This window comes from Mytilus galloprovincialis, chromosome 12 (assembly GCF_965363235.1).
Source record: "Mytilus galloprovincialis chromosome 12, xbMytGall1.hap1.1, whole genome shotgun sequence".
Lineage (NCBI taxonomy): Eukaryota > Metazoa > Mollusca > Bivalvia > Mytilida > Mytilidae > Mytilus > Mytilus galloprovincialis.
The window spans coordinates 76580653-76604816 of NC_134849.1; the positions used below are offsets into that span (position 1 = coordinate 76580653).

At 32.6% G+C, this 24164-nt stretch overlaps 1 protein-coding gene and 1 long non-coding RNA gene across 2 annotated transcripts; one reads left to right on the forward strand and one right to left on the reverse strand.

Moving 5' to 3' along the window:
- Positions 1 to 20746, reverse strand: LOC143054877 (tetratricopeptide repeat protein 39C-like). The gene is made up of 14 exons (XM_076227966.1): positions 20496 to 20746; positions 19752 to 19800; positions 16307 to 16444; positions 14676 to 15231; positions 13732 to 13829; positions 11760 to 11853; positions 10799 to 10853; positions 10084 to 10136; positions 8649 to 8758; positions 6313 to 6436; positions 5771 to 5868; positions 4307 to 4411; positions 1493 to 1531; positions 1 to 528 (listed from the first exon to the last, which is right to left on the reverse strand). The coding sequence occupies exons 1-14, from the start codon at positions 20651 to 20653 to the stop codon at positions 445 to 447; spliced, it is 1761 nt and encodes a 586-aa protein (XP_076084081.1). The 5' UTR covers positions 20654 to 20746; the 3' UTR covers positions 1 to 444.
- Positions 20732 to 22655, forward strand: LOC143054878 (uncharacterized). The gene is made up of 2 exons (XR_012971855.1): positions 20732 to 21130; positions 22057 to 22655. It is a non-coding gene; the product is annotated as an uncharacterized LOC143054878 (long non-coding RNA).
- Positions 22656 to 24164: the final 1509 nt, after the last annotated feature.

The following is a 24164-nucleotide window of genomic DNA, read 5'->3' on the forward strand; positions in this document are numbered from 1 at the left end:
TTAAAAGAAATAATTTTATTTATAATCATGACAGCTTAAATCATCGGTGTATCTTAGAATGAGGCTGGTTCAAAATTTTCTGACTTAGAACAAAAGTTATGTCATGGACTTTATACATTTATATTCTATTTATGTATTCAAAATGCCATAAAAATCAAAAATACCGGTAATATAAAAAAAAATACTACATGTTCCATGACAATAATATAGGAAGTACCTGCTTCTAAGAAAGATAACTCTCATGAAACCAATGCCTAGCACTTAAAATGAAAAATAATAAAATACAGTATAACAATTTTGATTCAGTGTGTAGAACTGACTATCAACAACATTAGAGACAGTTTACTACTATAATCTCAGTTCTTCCTCTTTGGTTGTTAGATCTATCCAACCTATCCACTTTAATCTCAGTTCTTTCTCTTTGGTTATTAGATCTATCCTACTTTATCCGCTAGCTTTTAACTGCCTTAGAGCATTATTTACTCGCACAGTTAGTCTGTTCTCAAAGTCATAGTCTTTATAGTTATCCTGAAAAAATAAACAGAAAGCAAAAATATAATATTGGAATATATTGAATAGAGCAATTTCTCCAACAATATAATAGACAGTTCAAAAGGTGGCTGAAAATAACATGACAAAATTATTATGTGGGGAAATTTAAGAGCAATTTCTTCAACCATAAATAAACAATTCAAAAGGTCTATTTATTAAATGGCAAAAATATGTCAAAATTTAAATTGTAGTTTGTATAGAAAACACTGTCACATATTCATTTCCCTCCTTTCAAGTTAATGCACCATAGACAAGAGTACTTCTAAATAAAATAATGCAAAATCTTCACAGAAAACTAAATTGTATGCCGGAAATAGATAACACCATTTTTCTATTTATTGATTAATATCATTTCCATTGCAGAAAAAAAAATAATACTATCTTTTAACATGCTTCATGGGCAAACTGGAACCCTGCATCCTTGAATAGACAAGGTCATTGAGCCAGTTCAATTCTTTTAAGCATATGTCTGTACATTCTTCAACCCTACCAATGAAATGTATTAGTTTTGTGTTATATCAAATTTATTAAAGCCATGATGCTTCAATTAAGATATTCATCCTTTATACTCAAAGTACCAAAATGACATGACAGTCTGCACCAAAAACTTTTTCAACTACTAGTCCAAAGACCAATATTCAGAAAATTTTCTTATTGGTCCAAACAAATTTTTGTAAAAACTTGCTAGTCCGAATGAAATTTTACTAGTCTGGGGCATCTGGCTAGTGGCTAACCGTGCAGACTGGACATGTCTGAAACCAAATAATTTCACGTAAAGATAACGATTAACTTACCACACTTTGCTCAAAATACTAAATTGAAGCAATATTTTTTCGTTTTAACACACATACTTTGGTAGAAAGATAACAATTAAAATCAAGCCTATAAAATTGCAACACAATTGGTTATCTTAAATGGACATAAATCGTTGTTAACAAACCTTAATTTTCTGTAAAAGATCTTTTGCTTTTCCTTTTGTCTGAAAATATGAAGAATATATGTAAGTATGTTAGGAAAAGTAGATTTTCCCCCATTTCCATTCTCAATTTTATTAATTAAGAATTCTTAATTATTAATCTGAAATGGGCCTAAAAGATAATTTTTAATCGTACAGAAAAGAAAATGAAAACAAACATGCTGTGTATTTATAATGGGTACACAATATTTTTAATTTCGGACACGCCTTTTTCTAGAAAAGTAAAAAGAAAAGTTTCTCCATAGCAAGTAGATTTTTCCATTCAATGTGTGCAAATTTTTATACAGGAAATCAAATAACTTATATATAACCAACAGCAAAAATTGTATGAAAGCTTTTCCAGCATTTTCTTTTTGTTTTGTTTGTCATACATGGTTGTCTTACCTCAGGAGATTTCATTTTAATGGAAGCTATTTCATACAAAGTAAAGACTGGTACTAGTTGTCTTACCTCAGGAGATTTCATTATAATGAAAGCTATTTCATACAAAGTAAAGGCTGGTACTAGTTGTCTTACCTCGGGAGATTTCATTTTAATGGAAGCTATTTCATACAAAGTAAAGGCTGGTACTAGTTGTCTTACCTCAGGAGATTTCATTATAATGAAAGCTATTTCATACAAAGTAAAGGCTGGTACTAGTTGTCTTACCTCAGGAGATTTCATTATAATGAAAGCTATTTCATACAAAGTAAAGGCTGGTACGTGGTTGTCTTACCTCGGGAGATTTCATTTTAATGGAAGCTATTTCATACAAAGTAAAGACTGGTACTAGTTGTCTTACCTCTGGAGATTTCATTTTAATGGAAGCTATTTCATACAAAGTAAAGGCTGGTACGTGGTTGTCTTACCTCTGGAGATTTCATTTTAATGGAAGCTATTTCATACAAAGTAAAGGCTGGTACATGGTTGTCTTACCTCGGGAGATTTCATTTTAATGGAAGCTATTTCATACAAAGTAAAGGCTGGTACTAGTTGTCTTACCTCTGGAGATTTCATTTTAATGGAAGCTATTTCATACAAAGTAAAGGCTGGTACATGGTTGTCTTACCTCGGGAGATTTCATTTTAATGGAAGCTATTTCATACAAAGTAAAGGCTGGTACAAGGTTGTCTTACCTCAGGAGATTTCATTTTAATGGAAGCTATTTCATACAAAGTAAAGGCTGGTACTAGTTGTCTTACCTCGGGAGATTTCATTTTAATGGAAGCTATTTCATACAAAGTAAAGGCTGGTACATAGTTGTCTTACCTCGGGAGATTTCATTTTAATGGAAGCTATTTCATACAAAGTAAAGGCTGGTACTAGTTGTCTTACCTCGGGAGATTTCATTTTAATGGAAGCTATTTCATACAAAGTAAAGGCTGGTACATGGTTGCCTTACCTCGGGAGATTTCATTTTAATGGAAGCTATTTCATACAAAGTAAAGGCTGGTACGTGGTTGTCTTACCTTGGGAGATTTCATTTTAATGGAAGCTATTTCATACAAAGTAAAGGCTGGTACATGGTTGTCTTACCTCGGGAGATTTCATTTTAATGGAAGCTATTTCATACAAAGTAAAGGCTGGTACGTGGTTGTCTTACCTCGGGAGATTTCATTTTAATGGAAGCTATTTCATACAAAGTAAAGGCTGGTACAAGGTTGTCTTACCTCGGGAGATTTCATTTTAATGGAAGCTATTTCATACAAAGTAAAGGCTGGTACTAGTTGTCTTACCTCGGGAGATTTCATTTTAATGGAAGCTATTTCATACAAAGTAAAGGCTGGTACATGGTTGTCTTACCTCGGGAGATTTCATTTTAATGGAAGCTATTTCATACAAAGTAAAGGCTGGTACGTGGTTGTCTTACGTCGGGAGATTTCATTTTAATGGAAGTCATTCAAAGTAAAGGCTGGTACGTGGTTGTCTTACCTCGGGAGATTTCATTTTAATGGAAGCTATTTCATACAAAGTAAAGGCTGGTACGTGGTTGTCTTACCTCGGGAGATTTCATTTTAATGGAAGCTATTTCATACAAAGTAAAGGCTGGTACGTGGTTGTCATACCTCAGGAGATTTCATTTTAATGGAAGCTATTTCATACAAAGTAAAGGCTGGTACGTGGTTGTCTTACCTCGGGAGATTTCATTTTAATGGAAGCTATTTCATACAAAGTAAAGGCTGGTACTAGTTGTCTTACCTCTGGAGATTTCATTTTAATGGAAGCTATTTCATACAAAGTAAAGGCTGGTACTAGTTGTCTTACCTCGGGAGATTTCATTTTAATGGAAGCTATTTCATACAAAGTAAAGGCTGGTACATGGTTGTCTTACCTCGGGAGATTTCATTTTAATGGAAGCTATTTCATACAAAGTAAAGGCTGGTACTAGTTGTCTTACCTCGGGAGATTTCATTTTAATGGAAGCTATTTCATACAAAGTAAAGGCTGGTACGTGGTTGTCTTACCTCGGGAGATTTCATTTTAATGGAAGCTATTTCATACAAAGTAAAGGCTGGTACTAGTTGTCTTACCTCTGGAGATTTCATTTTAATGGAAGCTATTTCATACAAAGTAAAGGCTGGTACATGGTTGTCATACCTCAGGAGATTTCATTTTAATGGAAGCTATTTCATACAAAGTAAAGGCTGGTACGTGGTTGTCTTACCTCGGGAGATTTCATTTTAATGGAAGCTATTTCATACAAAGTAAAGGCTGGTACGTGGTTGTCATACCTCAGGAGATTTCATTTTAATGGAAGCTATTTCATACAAAGTAAAGGCTGGTACAAGGTTGTCTTACCTCGGGAGATTTCATTTTAATGGAAGCTATTTCATACAAAGTAAAGGCTGGTACATGGTTGTCATCCTTCATGCCTTGGTGTCTGGCTAGTGACTCATCTAAACACTACAACAAAAGCTCAAAGGTCAAATCGTTCAAAATTGTCAATAAATAGATATAAGATGTGGTATGAGTGCCGATGAGATAACTCTGCATCCGAGTCACAATCAGTAAAAGCAAACCAATATGTATATGACTTTTTTACATATATGTATTGTTGATAGATTGATTGGTGTTTAATGGTTACTTTGAGGCTGTCAGTTTTGTTTGGTGGAGAAGCTATGTTGCCATCAGCAGTGATATTGTTTGCTTTAAATTACTGGAGAATAAAGGTTTCTTCCCCTGGAGAAGAATCCCAATTTGAAAAAAAATGGCTTAAAATTTTTCCCAAAAAAAACCCCACTTTTTTCCCAAACAGTGCAGTCTCTGTAGTAATTGTGCATGAATACAAACTGAAAAACACTCATTTAAACATTTTTCATGCCTTAAAATGACTATATGTGCAGATTTGAGGGTCTATTTATGTATCATCACTGACAATAAGGGCTCTTATTTCAAATGAGGGTTTACCTCTTGAAAGGGGATCTGCAAATTGAAGTTCCAGTCAAATTCATGGTTTATTATAAATTTCCCAATTTGATACAAATGACGCATATTTTTCCAATAAAAAAGGGTAAAGGTAGTTTTGAAAAAAGCCAACAATATCAATGATCCAACCACTGACCTTCTGCATAAAACTGAAGTATAATCCTAGTTGATTAAGATGAACACTCCTGCTATGTGAGGGGTTCAACCTCAACTTTCTCATTACAGTGACATCTATGAATCTGTTTTGTTATTTTGTGTTGTAGGGTAGCTGTCTTATTGAACACTATACCATATTTTTTATTTACAGTAATAATCTTAAACAGATACAATTTTAAATATTTGACTGATAATTAAAGAAAAAAAAATGTTTTATGTCAATTTAGGAACAAAATGGTCAAAAAGCTCTTAAGGTGGTACCCAATACTTTCACTAAAATTAATTTGGCTCGTTTAATTTTCATAAAATTTGGACAATGTATTTACTTTGACCCTCTAACAAAAATATAAAAATTTCAAAAATTTTGAACCAACCGTTTTGTCAGAAAAATTACACTGGTTATATAGCAGTTTGACAAACACCAATTTTGATCATTGAGAAGCTTAACATTTTCTTTACAACACAACGTAATTAAAACGTTAAGCTGACTTTACAGAGTTATCTCCCTGTAGTGTTAAGTACCTCCTTAATTAACAAATGATAATAAGAAGTATTTCAGTAAATTGGCAAGAGTCACTATGTTAATGTTTGAATAATAATCAGATTTCGTTAACAGATTCAATTTTGTAGGAAACACCCTTAAAACAGTCTTATACATGTTTCCTCATGAATAAATCTTACTTGTAAAGCATATTCATCTTGACCCAATTCTTTATATATAGCGCCCTCTAGTAGACACTTTAGATGGAATACATTTTTATCTGTCTGCATATCACAAACTGAAAATACAATTGCATGATAACTATATATTGTTAATTCAGTAACAATTTATAATTATTACAGATATATTTGATTTCTATATGTTTTAAAAGACTTCTTGAGAGACCAATAAATTAACCAAAAATGAAAGTAAGCAAGTAAAAGCTAAAACTAGTCATCAGGCAGGTAATGTTTAAAATTAGAAAACATTTGTTGTAAAGGGAAATAACTCTTAAAATTTCTGGTACTTTATTTCAGCAACTTTCATAAACATGGAGAGTTGCATTGTCTCATTGGCACTCATACCACATCTTATATCTATCTAAGAAAACTGGTATCCATTAAAATATACTTATATCAACAGTGTAAGCTCTAATTTTATTTGCAGGAAAAAGGGATAAGAGGGACAACATATACAAGACCTGAAATTTAAAATTTAAATTTTAACACATAACTTTACACACCATCTAAAAACGGTTTAAGTTCGTCCTCTGTACATGTAGGAAGAGCATGCCATAGGAATATAAGTTCTAAACTCAGCAGACGACAGATCTCCTGGGTAGGCGGGTTCTTCTTCATCTTTTCTGCCTATCAAAAAATAATGCTAAATATATACAAAATATTCAAATAACATCCTTTATCAAGTATACCCTATACTCTGGATTCAATACCAATTTTCATAGATTAAAGAAAACTTACATGTTAATGGATATTTAAATTTCATGGTCTTGCTGAAGTCTGCATAAAAGCCTTTAAAAAATGAATTCACCTGTACCCATTAAGTCCATGAAAATTGGTATCCATTAGGAATTTTGGTCCTCAATGCTCTTCAACTTCATACTTTATTTGGCCTTTTTAACTGTTTTGGATTCGAGCGTCACTGATGAGTCTTTTGTAGACAAAACACACGTCTGGCGTATATACAAAATTTAGTCCTGGTATCTCTGATGAGTTTATTGAATAATAATGAATCCACAGTAGGCTTAAAGGTAGATAACGTATATAATAGTAAATTTAAATAGGCAAAGCAATTGACGTAAAAAATCTCCTTTCATTTGAAATTGGTTTTTTTAAATAAAATAGGGTTGCCAAAACTTTAAGTCTTTTTTTATCTTTCACAATTTTTTCTATGTCTCAATAAAATCTTCTGTGTATTCCCTGAAAGGCTGAAACAAGTAATTTGCTAATTTGTCTATCAGTTATTCGAGATTTAATTGTAATATATACTGTGAATTCAGCGTTATTAGTGGGGTACCCATGATTTTTGAGTGATTGGTGAACCACAAATAAAGGGTACAATGTAGTGCAAGTATTCAACATGTTCAACATGTTCAAGACAATTAAACTTTGGCAAAACCACAAAAATACAATCTTTCCTCAGTCCAGGAAAATAAATGTATTCATAGTATATATACAAACACTCCCACAAAAGCTCAATTATTTTTGTATCTTTCACAATATATTCTTTTTTCTTAGAGGCATGTTATTTAACTTAGGCCAATTAAAATTAATTGATAGATTTTCATCCCCGCCCGCCCCTCCGAAATCGTCCCGCCCCAATTTATTTTATTTTCAAAAAATACAATTACCGGATTTTGTTCATTTCCGTTTCCGGTAACCATCAAAAATTTCGATTCCTTCAGAACTTCCTGTTTCAAATTTCGGTTTTCGTATTTCTTCGAGTAATTTAAAATGATTCTGCAGCTCTATGATGACAAAATCATCTACTGAGAATAGAGATTGATTACGAGAAGGGTATGAAATAATCGGTTTACAAGTAATACGCTGTGTCCAAGAACGCAAATCGCGGCATGACACAAATTTCTGTGGTTAGAAAACCGTTGGTTTTTTTATTGATAAAATGACTTTTTGGAATTATATCCAAAGACAAAGATCTTGGAACACATTGGTACAAAAACATAACTGGATTAAAAAAATTGACACAAGCACGAACTTGTTAGATTCATTTTATGACAGTATAATGAGTTCAAAAAGTCGGCAAACATACACTTAGGTTTACCCATGGCTATTGTTCTTTGTTGACAAACAGCAAACACATTCTGTCCCAGTATCCTCAATAGAGTCATTAAACAACTTCTTCTTTTTTGTTAAGTTCGTGTTTTACATCTTAATCATATTTCCATCTATAAGAAGAATCTTAAAAACACCAACCCTATTATTTTCAAAACTGTTTGAGTTTTCATTTTATTCTGTACTCATAATTCTTTTATTGCATACCAATGCATATTTGTTTAATTTTATGGAGACAAAAAAAAACATAGCTTAGAAAGACAAATAAATTTGGTGAAGGTAGTCGAACTGAAGAGAGCATTTCTCTATGTTTTTGCTGTCTACTAAAAATAGGTTTCTAAAGCAGCAATTACATGTGGAACAGTGGTTGCCAATCAGAGGTATTTATTTACCTTTGAAAATTACACTTGCATATATGAAGAACAAGTCACAAGAGGGTTTCATAAGAAATAAAAATAAAAATATAAAATCCTCCCACCCGCCCCATTTTTTTCAAAAATTTGGATGAAAATCTACTATTTAATTTTAGTTGGCCTTATCATCGGACAAACAATTAGCTAATTTGTCTATGGGCTTTACCATAATTTATAATTGATGGGATAATGAAAGACACCTAATATAAATAAAATTTTAATATATTCACACAAAAACACATATTTTTTTTTCAATTGTACTGTTGGAGACCATGGGAAAAAGTGCCTTCCAACTCCCCATACTTTTAATTTTGGAATAGCCCTATCCTTAAACACACTTTCTATTTATAACTTACCCTCCTAGAAACAAAAGCCTCAATCTGGTTATTTTTCTTTTTCAGCAGTCCTGGGACATCTTTTAGTGTGTCTTTAGCACCTTTAACATCCCCCATAGCACCAAGAGATACTGGAAAATAAACATATATAATCATTACCTTAAATACTTGGAAATCATTACATGTATTACTAAAACAATTAGTATTTATGAGTAGAAAAATAATGCAAATACAAATAAATTGAGAATGGAATTGGAAATGTGTCAAAGAGACAACAAACCGACCATAGAGCAGAAAACAGACAAAGACTATTACATGCACCAATGAGTCTTTGTATGTATGTTAACAAGAATGTGTCCCTAGTACATGGATGCTCCACCCCCAAATGTTCATGTTCAGTGGACCGCAAAATTGGAGTCATAACTCTAATTCGGAATTAAAATTAAAAAGATCATATCAGGCCTCACGGTCATAAAACTTTCGAGCATGATTTGTGTACTCAGACTCGAAAATCAACCAATCAAATTGCTGAATTTCATGTTTTGAGCAAGATTTTTGTGCTCAGAGCACTGAGCAAAGTTTTATGCCTTCAATTGTATTGTTGAATACCATTTGTGGGTTGCTGATATATTGTATTGTAGATATTTGATTTTGTGGTTTAACCGAAGATGCAGTATGGGCTGATAACAATGTTGTGCCATCTATCAGCTGATTAAAGTCACACCCATTCCACATATTAATATTCCTGATCAATGATAGCACTTGAACTCTCTTCAGTGTGAAGGTAAAAACACAGTAGCAACAAACTTGGTGAAGCAGGAAACGAAAATATATGTTGACATTTCAACATTTATGCAAGTAACATACACAGGAACTTCTATTAGTTGATTAAGAACATTTAAATTGTCACTTAACATTTTTCTTATTATGGTCGTATGTTTTGAGGTGTAAAGACTTGTTGCACAATCAGCATGTGGTAATTGTTTACCTACATTTTCTACATTAACAGGTAACTATGTGTATGTGCTTTTTGATACAGCCAGTAACAACTGCAACCAATGAAAATCATTACCTTGTCTCCAAAATTTTATCTCAATCCGCCAAGGGTCAAGAGGAGGGAAGTGGATCGTAACCCTTGGCTAGCAAAGATGACAATTAGCAAAAACACTAATAGGATACTGTTTTAAAGTTTAGGTGGACAATAAAAAAAAAATACAATACACCTTTTTTTGCTTTTTGTCTGCCATTACGGGACATAACAAATATTCACTTTAAAAAGTTTGATGTCACGAGAAAATGTCTTACTCAACAAAAGAAAAGTGACATCAATATTTCAAGTGAATAAATTATCAGGTCAAGTGTCACTAATTCAAAAAAATTCAAAAATTGCTATATAACAAGATCTGTTGAAATTTTTTATTTTTTTTATTTTAGTTTACTCTAGAGCTGTACGTACCTCCCATTAGATATGTATAATAACACTTGGACCATTTAGTCTCATCCTTTAACCTACAAAATATTCAATATTTGTTAATCTTGTCCTGGTCAATATGCATGTAAGTGTAATATACCTGAATTTATTTAAGGGACTAAAAGTAAGGTTTAAAATTCTGTGTATATGGTTGCAATATACAAAAAAAGGTGATAATAATATAGTTACATCCATACATTGATAATGGATAAGACGGAACAGATCTGGAACATACAAACTCAACATACACAAATCAGGAGCGGATCGAGTCATTTTAAAAAGGGGGGGTTCCCAACCCAGAGTAAAGGGGGGGTTCCAACTATATGCTCCCATTCAAATGCATTGATCGTCCAAAAAAATGCGAGGTTCCAATCCCCCGGAACCCCCCCCCTGGATCCGCAAATGCAAATAAACAACAAGAATAGTACCAAGTGTTGAGGTTCTTAAGATTTCTGATTTTTTTTTATTGAAAATGGGTTGGTTTAAACAATATTTTATTATGAATCATCCAAATACATTTTATAAACACATTCACAATAAGAATTCAGAAACAATGTGCTTATATTAATCCATCTCCTTAGATATGAGTTTAAAGCTTAACCCTGTTGATTACAGGTATATACATATATATTAAGGCCTCAAAAAATATATGTCTGTTTACAGTACTTAGAAATATAATAAATCACTGGAGTATATGTACCTTGTGAAAGCTCCAAGAGACTCTCTCCAGTTTAACTTCATAATGTTACACCAACCTATTCAAATATGAAAATATAAAAGGAATTTATAATAAGTTAAATCATAAGCTTCTTTATAAAATACTGTAATTGTGTAAATACAGAAATAATGGCATGCATTCATAAATGTGTACATCATGTATATAGAATAGTTGTATTCTTAAAATATAAAATTTATGTGTACATGGCTTAAAAACAGGTGAAGCAGAAGAAACTTTTAGTATTTCTACCTTGTTTTCAAACAGAATACATATAAAATTTAATTATACCTGTACTTCATGTTCAAATGCCAGATTTTGTTTGGCTTATACAAGGGAGATAATTTACTCAGTCCCCTGGCTCAGCTGAGTTTATTTTTTAGAATTACTACCTCTTGTACAAATCAAAATTTATTATATAACATGTATAAACAACAATCAAATAAATTATAATCTAGAATTTTCAAGACAATGCTCAATTTCTACATTTTGGCCTCAGAATTTTATTATAGATTGCCAAAATAATTTTAATACGTCTTTCAAGGTTTTTGTCAATACATGTATCATTATCATGATTATGTACATAATGTCAAAGTATGTCCTTTCAATTTCAAATTTGAAAGACAAGAAGGATAGAACATTCAGTATAATAAATTCAAAAACATATATGAGATGGTTAAAGAGCAGGTACCTCTTGTTAAAAACATTTGCTTTGGATGACAATCATATGTTAGTTATATTATATTTCAAAACAAGGTATGGTTGTTCTCTTTATAATGAAGCACCTTTAACTGTTCCCAAAGAAATACTTTGAATAAAAGTCAACCATTATGAATTTGAAATGAGTAAAATTATATTTCTGTGACCCTGTATTCTTTTCAAATCATTAAGTTAGTTACACTTTAGACGAAATCAAATCCAATATTTAATAAAGGAACTAGTTTACCTATTTCATACAAATTCATTAGTTCCAGTTCTTTCTGGCCTTTTGCTGCCTCCAAAGCTCTTCTGTATAATTCTAATGACTCATCTGTCTTTTTCTACAAACCAAAAGAAGAAATTCATACCTTAAAAACACAGAAAATTGCAATAAAAAATAACTATATTGATAAGTACATTATAATGATAAAATGGAAAAATGTGAAAAAGCTAAAACTTATGGTATACCGTATATATCAAACGTGATCATAACCTGTATTTATCTTTTAAATTCCAAAACATTTTTAGCCTGTAATTCATATTTACTATTTTATAACTCTGTTCCATATTTTTTTTTAAATTTGGGGTGTTTTAACACCACTTTTAAGCACAAATTTAGGCTATTTGCAATTTTATATTGGTGGAAAAAGCAGGAGTGCCTGGAGAAAACCATAACTTTCGATAGGACAATCCTAGTCAATTAAGATTGGAGTCGAGTGCACCCACATGAGGGGGGTTTTGAACTGACAACCCCAGTGTTGACTGTCTAGTGATTACAGTAGTAACAACTTAGACCACTCGTCCACCGAGGCATCCTAACTTTGCTTGATAAGTGTTCCACTCGTCCACCGAGGCATCCTAACTTTGCTTGATAAGTGTTCCACTCTTCCACCGAGGCATCCTAACTTTGCTTGATAAGTATTCCACTCGTCCACCGAGGCATCCTAACTTTGTTTGATAAGTGTTCCACTTGTCCACCGAGGCATCCTAACTTTGTTTGATAAGTGTTAGACCACTCGTCCACCGAGGCATCCTAACTTTGCTTGATAAGTATTCCACTCGTCCACCGAGGCATCCTAACTTTGCTTGATAAGTGTTCCACTCGTCCACCGAGGCATCCTAACTTTGCTTGATAAGTATTCCACTCGTCCACCAAGGCATCCTAACTTTGTTTGATAAGTGTTCCACTTGTCCACCGAGGCATCCTAACTTTGTTTGATAAGTGTTCCACTCGTCCACCGAGGCATCCTAACTTTGTTTGATAAGTGTTAGACCACTCGTCCACCGAGGCATCCTAACTTTGTTTGATAAGTGTTCCACTCGTCCACCGAGGCATCCTAACTTTGCTTGATAAGTATTCCACTCGTCCACCGAGGCATCCTAACTTTGTTTGATAAGTGTTCCACTTGTCCACCGAGGCATCCTAACTTTGTTTGATAAGTGTTAGACCACTTGTCCACCGAGGCATCCTAACTTTGCTTGATAAGTGTTAGACCACTCGTCCACCGAGGCATCCTAACTTTGCTTGATAAGTGTTCCACTCGTCCACCGAGGCATCCTAACTTTGTTTGATAAGTGTTCCATTCGTCCACCGAGGCATCCTAACTTTGTTTGATAAGTGTTAGACCACTCGTCCACCGAGGCATCCTAACTTTGTTTGATAAGTGTTCCACTCGTCCACCGAGGCATCCTAACTTTGTTTGATAAGTGTTAGACCACTCGTCCACCGAGGCATCCTAACTTTGTTTGATAAGTGTTAGACCACTCGTCCACCGAGGCATCCTAACTTTGCTTGATAAGTGTTCCACTCGTCCACCGAGGCATCCTAACTTTGTTTGATAAGTGTTCCACTCGTCCACTGAGGCATCCTAACTTTGTTTGATAAGTGTTAGACCACTCGTCCACCGAGGCATCCTAACTTTGTTTGATAAGTGTTCAACTTGTCCACCGAGGCATCCTAACTTTGTTTGATAAGTGTTAGACCACTCGTCCACCGAGGCATCCTAACTTTGTTTGATAAGTGTTCCACTCGTCCACCGAGGCATCCTAACTTTGTTTGATAAGTGTTCATAAAGACAAGATTTAAGTTTGACATACATTGTACACTGTATTATTTAATATTTATTCTCATTATTATTCTACAATGAAAGCATTAATCAGTCCAGAATATACAATTTTGGTTGACAGAATTCTTCTTATATTATATTTCATATATTTACCCTTAGTCGTTGTATTCTACCGCGGAAAAATAAAAATAATGCTGAATTTTCAAATTCTGATTCTTTCTCTGCGATGATAACTTCTGCATCATGAGTACCTGAAAGACGGAAAAAATATAGTCAACATTTTAGCAAACTATAATTAGACCAATACCATTTATCATAAATATAATATTCATATTAACAAACTGCCTATCCTTCAAGAGCACCTTGTTTTTGGTTGGGTATGTGTTGCTGTCTTTAGTTTTCTATGTTTTTGGTTGGGTTTGCTGTGTTTAGTTTTCTATGTTTTTGGTTGGGTTGCTGTCTTTAGTTTTCTATGTTATAATTTGTGTACTACTGTTTGTCTTTTGGTTTCTTTTCCACATCATATAGATACTTAAATTTGAAGTTTTCTCATGACACATCATCAGTTTTTTTTTGGTTGTTTTTTTTTTCCACTTATGAGTTTGAATGACCCTTTGTTTCCCCTCTATGTTTAACCACGCCGCATTTTTGCGCCTGTCCCAAGTAAGGAGCCTCTTGCCTTTGTTAGTTTTGTATTATTTTAATTTTAGTTTCTTGTGTACAATTTGGAAATTAGTATGGCGTTCATTATCACTGAACTAGTATATATTTGTTTAGGGGCCAGCTGAAGGACGTCTCCGGGTGCGGGAATTTTTCGCTTTATTGAAGACCTGTTGGTGACCTTCTGCTGTTGTTATTTTCTATGGTCGGGTTGTTGTCTCTTTGGCACATTCCCCATTAACATTCTCAATTTTATTACAAATTAGTTAAGGTATGGTAAGGGGAAATGCATGTATTATATTTCTTTGCCTAATCATTATCACTATCAAAACTAGTCATGTATGTATAACAATGGTAGGATAAATTTACCTGCATCATAATCATGATAATCATTAGCGCCATTTAACCATTGTATAACAAAGATAAGATAAATTTACCTGCATCGTAATCATTAGCACCATCTAATGCAAAGAAAGGTCGTAATACTGTATGGTACCATAGCAATCCCAGGGTAGCCAATGGGGCTTTCATATCTTTGCTATGATTGGTAAAATCTAAGGCTGCAAGTCCAGCCTCTCTATCACCCTCAAATCCTAGAAATTCTATCAGTTTTAAAATCTTCGGTGGAACCATTGATATACACAATTGAAAGGTTCCGTAACCAAAGTTCACAGCGCCTAATAAACGTGAAAGGACATCGTGAGTGAGTTCATTATCGTTGCTGTCGATTGGTCCATCTGAGCTGACCGCTGAACCAGCACTAGTTAGACTGTTTTGAGACTTGCTCTGTTTTAATTTAGAAGCAGCAATGAGCTGATTAACATCTTTGTGAAGTTTTTCGTAAATCTTGTACGCTTTACGAAGATACCAACCCCCTTTGATATAACTTGAAATGTCCTGATTTGTGAAAATCAATATCCCCTGATATAAAATGGAATCCGCCACTATGACTTGTCGTTGTATTTTATCTTCAATACTAATTGTTGTCTCTCCCTGTCAAATATGTAAAGAAAAGAACAGATAAAAAATGTTTAGCGTCCTTGAAAAAAATTGCGATATATGGCAAAAATTTTTAAAAAATGAATTAAACAAAAATAATCTGATTTTTGTAAAATACAAACGTAAATATGATAAATTACATAATATTCTATATCAAAATGAAGTCTTACATGAATTACATATTACTCTCGAAAATTTCATGAAATATCTACCCCAATTATGATCTGCTTTATCAAAATCAAAGAAGGAGGACCTTAATTGCTTTCTTCATTATTTTTTAAATTTGTTTCAAGAAATATCTGTGTTTTTAGATTACTTCTAAAAGTTTATATCTGTTTTTAATATGTACCTTATATACGTTTTTATAAACAAAGGGAGACAATTCTACAGTGTAGCTTCCTTTTTAGGTAATGCCTACATCATATTGATACATATTACTCTTGAAAGGAGTAGGTCCAGTAAGACCCCTTTTTGGCCCCAAAATATAGCAGTTTTACAAAATTGTTAAAATATAAACTTTTGCGGCTACTTTCATTTTTGATAAAAAAAAACATCTGAAAAGTGGCGTTTTTTTTGCATATTTGATAGATTTTTCATATTTATGCTTGAATCGGAGCGTTTTAATGACTAAATCAGTTAAAATCTTTCACATAAATCAATTGAATCATATGAAATAGACACTTAAGTGTTTAAAAATTGGTCAAAATCTTTCGTCAGATGAAACTGAAATTTGAGGCCAAAATCGGTCCTTACCGGACCTACTCCTTTGCACATTTCATTAAAGATCTAGACCGATTATGATCTGCTTTTCAAAATCCAAGAAGGAAGAGGCTTCCTTTATAGGTACCGGTAATATAATGCGGACATCATATCGAAAGATTGAAATTTTGCTGAATTTTTTTTCCTCCATATTAGAAATCGGAACTGATTTTCTTATGAATTGTGTTATATATATATGGACATGACGGATGTAATGCTATTATTTCTAGAAACAAGCTTTCAAAATTCCATGTTTACCAGGATTCTATAAGAAGTGCATGAGAACACAGACATGAAATGTTTAACAAACCTCCTTTTTCTTTTTTGATTTTAATTTCTTTTTCAGTGATTTGAAGATACCAGAATCAGTGTCACATAATTTTTCTGTTTCTTCTAATTTTTTCAAGGCTTCTGCCATCTTCTCATCTTCAAATGAAATCAATGCTGTCTGAAAGATTAGAGCATATTCAATAAATAACTTTTTAAACGTCTGAATAATTTTTTCAACAAATTCAAATATTGAACTTCTGAGACATTCCACTGGTTCAGATTTCTCTTTATTTATATTCATCAACTATCTATTTCCTTCCAGGCTTCCATACATTTAATGTGGTACATAACACTACAGGGAGATAACTCTGTAAAAACCAGCTGAACATTTTAATTAAAATACTTGAGAGTCGTAATGAGGGTACCTTCATGATGAATAACAGTAAATAATCTTGCCAAATGATGTTTAACGTAAATTTTGGAGCATGACGATAAAATTTTACAATTTCTTTCAGTCATTAAAATAATCAACTGATTTTGAAGAATCACACTTTAATTTTTTTAAATATGGGTAATGACATGAATGATCATCATGTGAATATTTCTACAAACCAGGGTAAAATTTTAACCAATTTGAAGCTAACAGTAGCCGTAAATGACTGTTTAACACCCAAAGGTACATGTACAATGCAAAGGGCATTCCTACCCTCTTTTATCATGTTTATTGTTAAGGAAATATCAAGCTTTTCATTGATCAAACTTAAGTGTAGGTCAAACTGCTTTATATCTTATCAAGTATTTCCTATAAAGTGTGTGGTTCAAGTGTTTTTATAATTTTGTAAAAGGTCAGATACAATATTATGTCAAAAGTTTATGAAAATTAAACAGCCCAATTAATTTTAGTTAAGGTTTTCGGTACCACCTTAAGTGAATGTATCTTGCCAAGAAAACTGTCAGTTATTGTAGCTTTTATATTTCCACTTTTTTTATCAATTAATTAAGTAAATCTTGAAAAATGTTCAAAAACAACAAACAAGTAGAAAGAGGGGACCAGTTGAAAACAACAAACAAGTAAATAGAGGAGACCAGTTGAAAACAACAAACAAGTAAATAGAGGGCTCCTGTTGAAAACTACAAACAAGTAAATAGAGGGGACCCATTGAAATCTACAAACAAGTAAATAGAGGGCTCCTATTGAAAACTACAAACAGTAAATAGAGGCCTAAGAGGGTACCCATTGAAAACTACAAACAAGTAAATAGAGGAGACCAGTTGATAACTACAAACAAGAAAACAGAGGGTACCCATTGAAAACTACAAACAAGTAAATAGAGGGTACCCATTGAAAACTACAAACAAGTAAATAGAGGGGACCCATTGAAAACTACAAACAAGTAAATAGAGGGCTCCTATTGAAAACTACAAACAAGTAAACAGAGGGTACCCATTGAAAACTACAAACAAGTAAATAGAGGGATCCTATTGAAAACTACAAACAGTAAATAGAGGCCTAAGAGGGTACCCATTGAAAACTACAAACAAGTAAATAGAGGAGACCAGTTGATAACTACAAACAAGAAAACAGAGGGTACCCATTGAAAACTACAAACAAGTAAATAGAGGGTACCCATTGAAAACTACAAACAAGTAAATAGAGGGGACCCATTGAAAACTACAAACAAGTAAATAGAGGGGACCCATTGAAAACTACAAACAAGTAAATAGAGGTTACCCATTGAAAACAACAAACAAGTAAATAGAGGGTACCCATTGAAAACTACAAACAAGTAAATAGAGGGGACCCATTGAAAACTACAAACAAGTAAATAGAGGGCTCCTATTGAAAACTACAAACAAGTAAACAGAGGGTACCCATTGAAAACTACAAACAAGTAAATAGAGGGTACCCATTGAAAACTACAAACAAGTAAACAGAGGGTACCCATTGAAAACTACAAACAAGTAAATAGAGGGCTCCTATTGAAAACTACAAACAAGTAAATAGAGGTTACCCATTGAAAACAACAAACAAGTAAATAGAGGGTACCCATTGAAAACTACAAACAAGTAAATAGAGGGGACCCATTGAAAACTACAAACAAGTAAATAGAGGGCTCCTATTGAAAACTACAAACAAGTAAACAGAGGGTACCCATTGAAAACTACAAACAAGTAAATAGAGGGTACCCATTGAAAACTACAAACAAGTAAATAGAGGGCTCCTGTTGAAAACTACAAACAAGTAAACAGAGGGTACCCATTGAAAACTACAAACAAGTAAATAGAGGGTACCCATTGAAAACAACAAACAAGTAAATAGAGGGCTCCTATTGAAAACTACAAACAAGTAAATAGAGGGTACCAGTTGAAAACTACAAACAAGTAAATAGAGGGTACCCATTGAAAACTACAAACAAGTAAATAGAGGGGACCCATTGAAAACTACAAACAAGTAAATAGAGGGTACCCATTGAAAACTACAAACAAGTAAATAGAGGGCTCCTGTTGAAAACTACAAACAAGTAAATAGAGGGGACCCATTGAAAACTACAAACAAGTAAATAGAGGGTACCCATTGAAAACTACAAACAAGTAAATAGAGGGCTCCTGTTGAAAACTACAAACAAGTAAACAGAGGGTACCTATTGAAAACAACAAACAAGTAAATAGAGGGGACCTATTGAAAACAACAAACAAGTAAACAGAGGGTACCTATTGAAAACTACAAACAAGTAAATAGAGGGCTCCTGTTGAAAACTACAAACAAGTAAATAGAGGGCTCCTGTTGAAAACTACAAACAAGTAAATAGAGGGTACCAGATGAAACTTTGCATGATCAGAAGGTAAATCGCTGTGTCCACACTTGATCTTAGTGCATGATATAAAACACATACATGTACATGTAAGCTGATTATAATTTATAGGTATACAGTGATACTGTCACATTAATCAATTTAAATTAATAAAACAAGAAATAATAATTTTTTAGGTTTACCAACTCCATTTTAAATGGAGATTGGTCACTACATTCAAGGGTTAATCAATTTCGAGGGTACCAATTATTTCAAATTTGCGTGGATGCTTAATTTCAAGGTTTTGCCAATGGATGTATACAAGCCTATAGAACATTGTAGAATAAGTGTTATGTTGTTAAATTGGTTAAATTTCTGTTTTACAAATACCCACAGAAATTGCTATCCCACAAATAATAACCTTATTAAATAATATTTTTAATAATGTGATATCATTCAAATAGAAAGGCAACAAGGGTACTATAAACATACTACATTTTGATGGAAATTTGAAGAAAAAAAAACTCTTTAAAAGACAATTTCTACATCAAACGGATACATTTACAACAAAATCTATGTCGATAAAAAAAAGTCCTGATCCGAGTCCTAATCTCCTGACCAAAATTTCCAAATTTCCTGATCTGAGTTTCACAATCCATCACATGTATGTTATTTGACTTTCTGAGTACTAACCATAAAATATACAAAGCTGTGGCCAGCATGCATCAAAGAACTGTCATTTCTGAAAAATATATTGAAATACTCAGTCTATTTAAATTACTAGTATATAAATGATATATGCAACAGTAATACCAAGTCTTGAAATATGTTTGACATGTCCTAGGTCATTTAATTCTGTGTTCAAAAAAATTTATGTAATTTTTCTCTATGAAGTCTTTTTATATATTTTTTTAACATTATTCTCTTTTCAAAAGCTTGGTGTAAAATATTGACAACATATAATGGCTACTATAAACAGCATTCAAAGTACAGTAGCCTCAGACTCCGTGCATAGGTGGATCCAGGAGGGCCCAGGCCCCCCTTTCGTGGAAAAAATTTGGGTTGATTATATATATCACTGAAGCATGACTGGAGCGGGTCCCCCCTTTGGTCAGTCAGCGTTCCCCCTTTAGGAAAAGTTCTGGATTGCAGTGTAAATTAAAATGAGCATAGAGCATGACATGAAGGAATTATATCTTAATTTTAACCTAAGACAACTATCATATTTTTATAACACCTTTAAGATCGTGCAACTTAGTGTTTTATGCAATGACAAATGAATAAGGAGATTGCAATACAAAGAAATGGAATACTGAGCAAGTGTAAAAAATGTTGTAAGTAACAAAACAAAACTCATCTTTTCGGGCAAGTGAGAAATATATACAACAGAACCTTATTGGAGTGTACGTTTCTAATGAAAACAATAAGGGGGCGTACTTGTATTTGTCAAAAAGAGCTTGTGCCTCTTCAAAACCATTGTTTAGTAACATCCTTATTCCTGACAACGCAAGTTCAGAGTCATCCTGGCCAAGGACACTTTCTGATTCCGAACTACCCATATCTGTCATATCTGACATTTCAGATCTTCCTGCCATTTTGAAAATTTGTGTGTATAATCAGCTGGGAAGTTTATTTTTCAGGGTCATGTTCTGTAACGATGTCCATAATTTACTACTTCCGGTTTGGAAGAGAACCGAAAGGAATTTTAGAAGAAATAATTTCTGAAATAATCTTTTAAAATTTCGAAGACATAACAACGTAAATCAGCTGATAGTTGTGATATTGTTTTAATTTAAAATCTTCGACTAATAACTTTCAATTCTGAAAATACTGTATCAAGTGACTTTTTAAATTAAATAATCGAAAACCAAAAAGGTCCTTGCGTTCCCCGGAAGTTAAATGATTCCACCGGTAAACAAAAAGTGACGGCACATGTTGACAAAATTTATTATTTTTATATCATTAATACCAATCTCTTACAAAACACACGAAGCACAATCGTAAAAGAAGATTCATATATTTGCTGCAACAACGGTTTTACAAACAAAGGGGATAACAAAAGTGAAAACTCGGTAAGAATCATTTGACGTTGGTCTAAGATTCTAAGGTATAGTGTTCCAATAACTGAATAATTGATGAATCTGTTGCGAAGATAATAAATCTAGCGGTGTACAGGTATATTGCCATCGAGTTTAAGAGTATCACCAATCCTACAAGGTTTGTGGTCGTTCCGTCCCCAAGTCGATTCGGCCCCAAAAATAAATAAAATGTTTCGCTGGGCGCAGCCTGATACGACCGCACAGTCAAACCCTGTAAAAAAAAATCATAAATTTTGACCAAAAAAAAATGAACCTCCAATTTTTTTTTTCGTAATAACCACTTACCCAAACCTTTTTTTATAACTGCAAAGAGATCCATAAGCTTAAATACAACAAGTTATTGTCTGGAAACTGGAAAATCTGGAAAAATAATTCTCTTTAGGCCTCTAAATGCTTAACTGTTGATACCATAAATATAACCTCCAAAATCAAAATCATTTTGGCAATGAACATTCTGGTAAAATTTGATAGAGATCCATCCATTTAAACTTAAGAAATTATAAGGAAATCAAATGTGTTTTTGGACAACATTGAGGACGTTGCTGACATGATACATTTTGTACATGTATGTACATGTAGCATATACATTTTTTTTTGGCTGTCATATATAGCATTAATTAAGATTGATTTAATGCAATCTCATCAAAATCAGCTGTAAGTTTTCAGTATGATATATACAATATACCCTCCACTATTGTGAGAAGTGTAGCATATCACAACAATGTATTTTAATTTGAATTGATGTTAAAAATAAATAATTGATTTAAAAAGAAACAAATAAAAGACATTTTATTGTGGCCTCAAGTTATTAGACCCAATAGTCATGATAGTAATACATTGTTAGTGACTTTGATTTTGATTTCATGTACAATGTACATTAATTTCTTCTTTTTTTTCAGAATTAAAACAACAATGAACAATTCGTCAGTTACAAAACAAGAGCAGAGGACTTTTTTACGTGAAAGATTTCTTCGTCTTCTGTCCCATTTATCAGGTCAAGACGCCAAAATTAAGATGCATGAGAGGACATCAGTGTCATGTGTTTTAGGACAAGTAGATATTGATATTCACCATGTACAAGTCTCGGATTTAACTACACCAATGGGCAACATCCCAAATGCTGTACTCAGGATGTCAGATGTAATTTCTATTGAAGTGCCTGATCTCAATACATCCAACAGATGATTTAAATGATTCTCTAAGGAGGTTGTTTCCTGATTACAGATTAGGATGTAATCATGGTAATAAGATGTATCATGGATGTGCTGAATTGGCGCAACAATCTTATACAAAATAATGAATGGATATTAAGCATGTTTAGTGAACATGGTGATTTTCATGTCATCATATGGATGCATAGGCAATTGAAAAGATTTAATGCTGAATGACTTGAATATTTATTATGTTAAAATCTAGAAACAATTAGAATTCTGTGTTGAACTTAAGATGTTGACATTTTTAATACAATTACATTTGATAAAATAAATTTATTAATTTATCTTATATTTTTTTTTAATGCAAAATGTTTCCAGGTACAGTTACAATACTGTGTTGACCATGTTGACCTTTCGTAAAAGATGTTGACATTTTTAATAGATAATAGTAGAACAACATGCCTCACAAAAAAATAAAAAATATACTTTTTATTAAAATATTTTTTTTTAAATATAGTTTTCATATTTAATAGCATTTCCTGAAGTTGTATTAAAAGCATGGTCAGCATAAATCAACTGACCAAGATAGTGACCACTTTCTTGAATTGTTTACATGTGATAACGTTGATCCCTATCAATTTTGAGATCATGAAGTGAAAGGCCAAGGTCAAAACTACTGAATTTAAAAGTAGACTTTGTTAAACATTATAATTATATATATGTAACCGTCTATCATGTCTGTAAATCATAACAAAGAATCCTACGGTACCTAAAATTACTTTATTATTTTGATCTTTGAAATTTTCAAGTTTTGTTCTTTTACTGGTAGGTTCATAGTCAGTCAGGGGTACTACTTGTACAAGTGTATTTTATTTACTTGAAGAAGTAAAAAAAAATATACACATATAAGTAAATTTGTAGGATACTTATACAAGTGAATTTTATTTACTTGTATAGGTAAAAAAAAATGGCTTAGTTATGTCCCTTAGGCATTCAGAATTTTTTACTTGTATAAGTAAAAAAATCATCCTTTCTTCTTTTCTTGAATTCTTAAGATTTCTTTGCTCTAATAGAACTTTAAATTATGTAACCTTTACAGATGTCTTTACTAATCATTTAAGTGTAATTTCATGGACAATGAAAATCTCATTTGTCTGTTATCTTCATAACACTGCTCATTTACAAACTCCAAAGGAGCAATTTTGGATTGCCTTGCGAAAATATACAAGATCTTTGCTCAATCAGTTTCTTTGATGAATTAATGAGATGAAACATTGAACTTTAATGACAAAATTTGAGCAAACCTGGGAAAAATCATTAAAGGCATGATTTTACATCTCAAAACTTGAGGATTTTTGTGGGATTGTAAGAAAAATTTACTTATACAAGTAAATTTTTTAGAAAATTAAGGGGAGATTATTCAAACATTATTTATTTACTTATATGTGTATATTTTTTTTTACTTCTTCAAGTAAATAAAATACACTTGTACAAGTAGTACCCCTGACTGATAGTTATAGGAAGATGTGGTATGAGTGCCAAATCAAATGTCATGTATCTTAGTATAAGTTTTCATGAAATAAGCAACAAAAACTGCATCAGAAAAAAATCAATGTTTTGAATCCCCCTAATCCAGTTCCTCTTGTACGGAGAAGGGAAATTAATGACACAGGCCAGTGATGTGAAAATGGAAGGGAGACTCTAGCTATGAAAAAAACCCCACTTTAATGAGGCATGCTAAAATAGTGGAAAAAGGGTGGGAAAAAAACTCGAAAAATGACCAAAAGATAAAACATTTGTGACAGTATATATAGCTACAAATACAAAATAGAAAAACTATTCTGACAACAAGA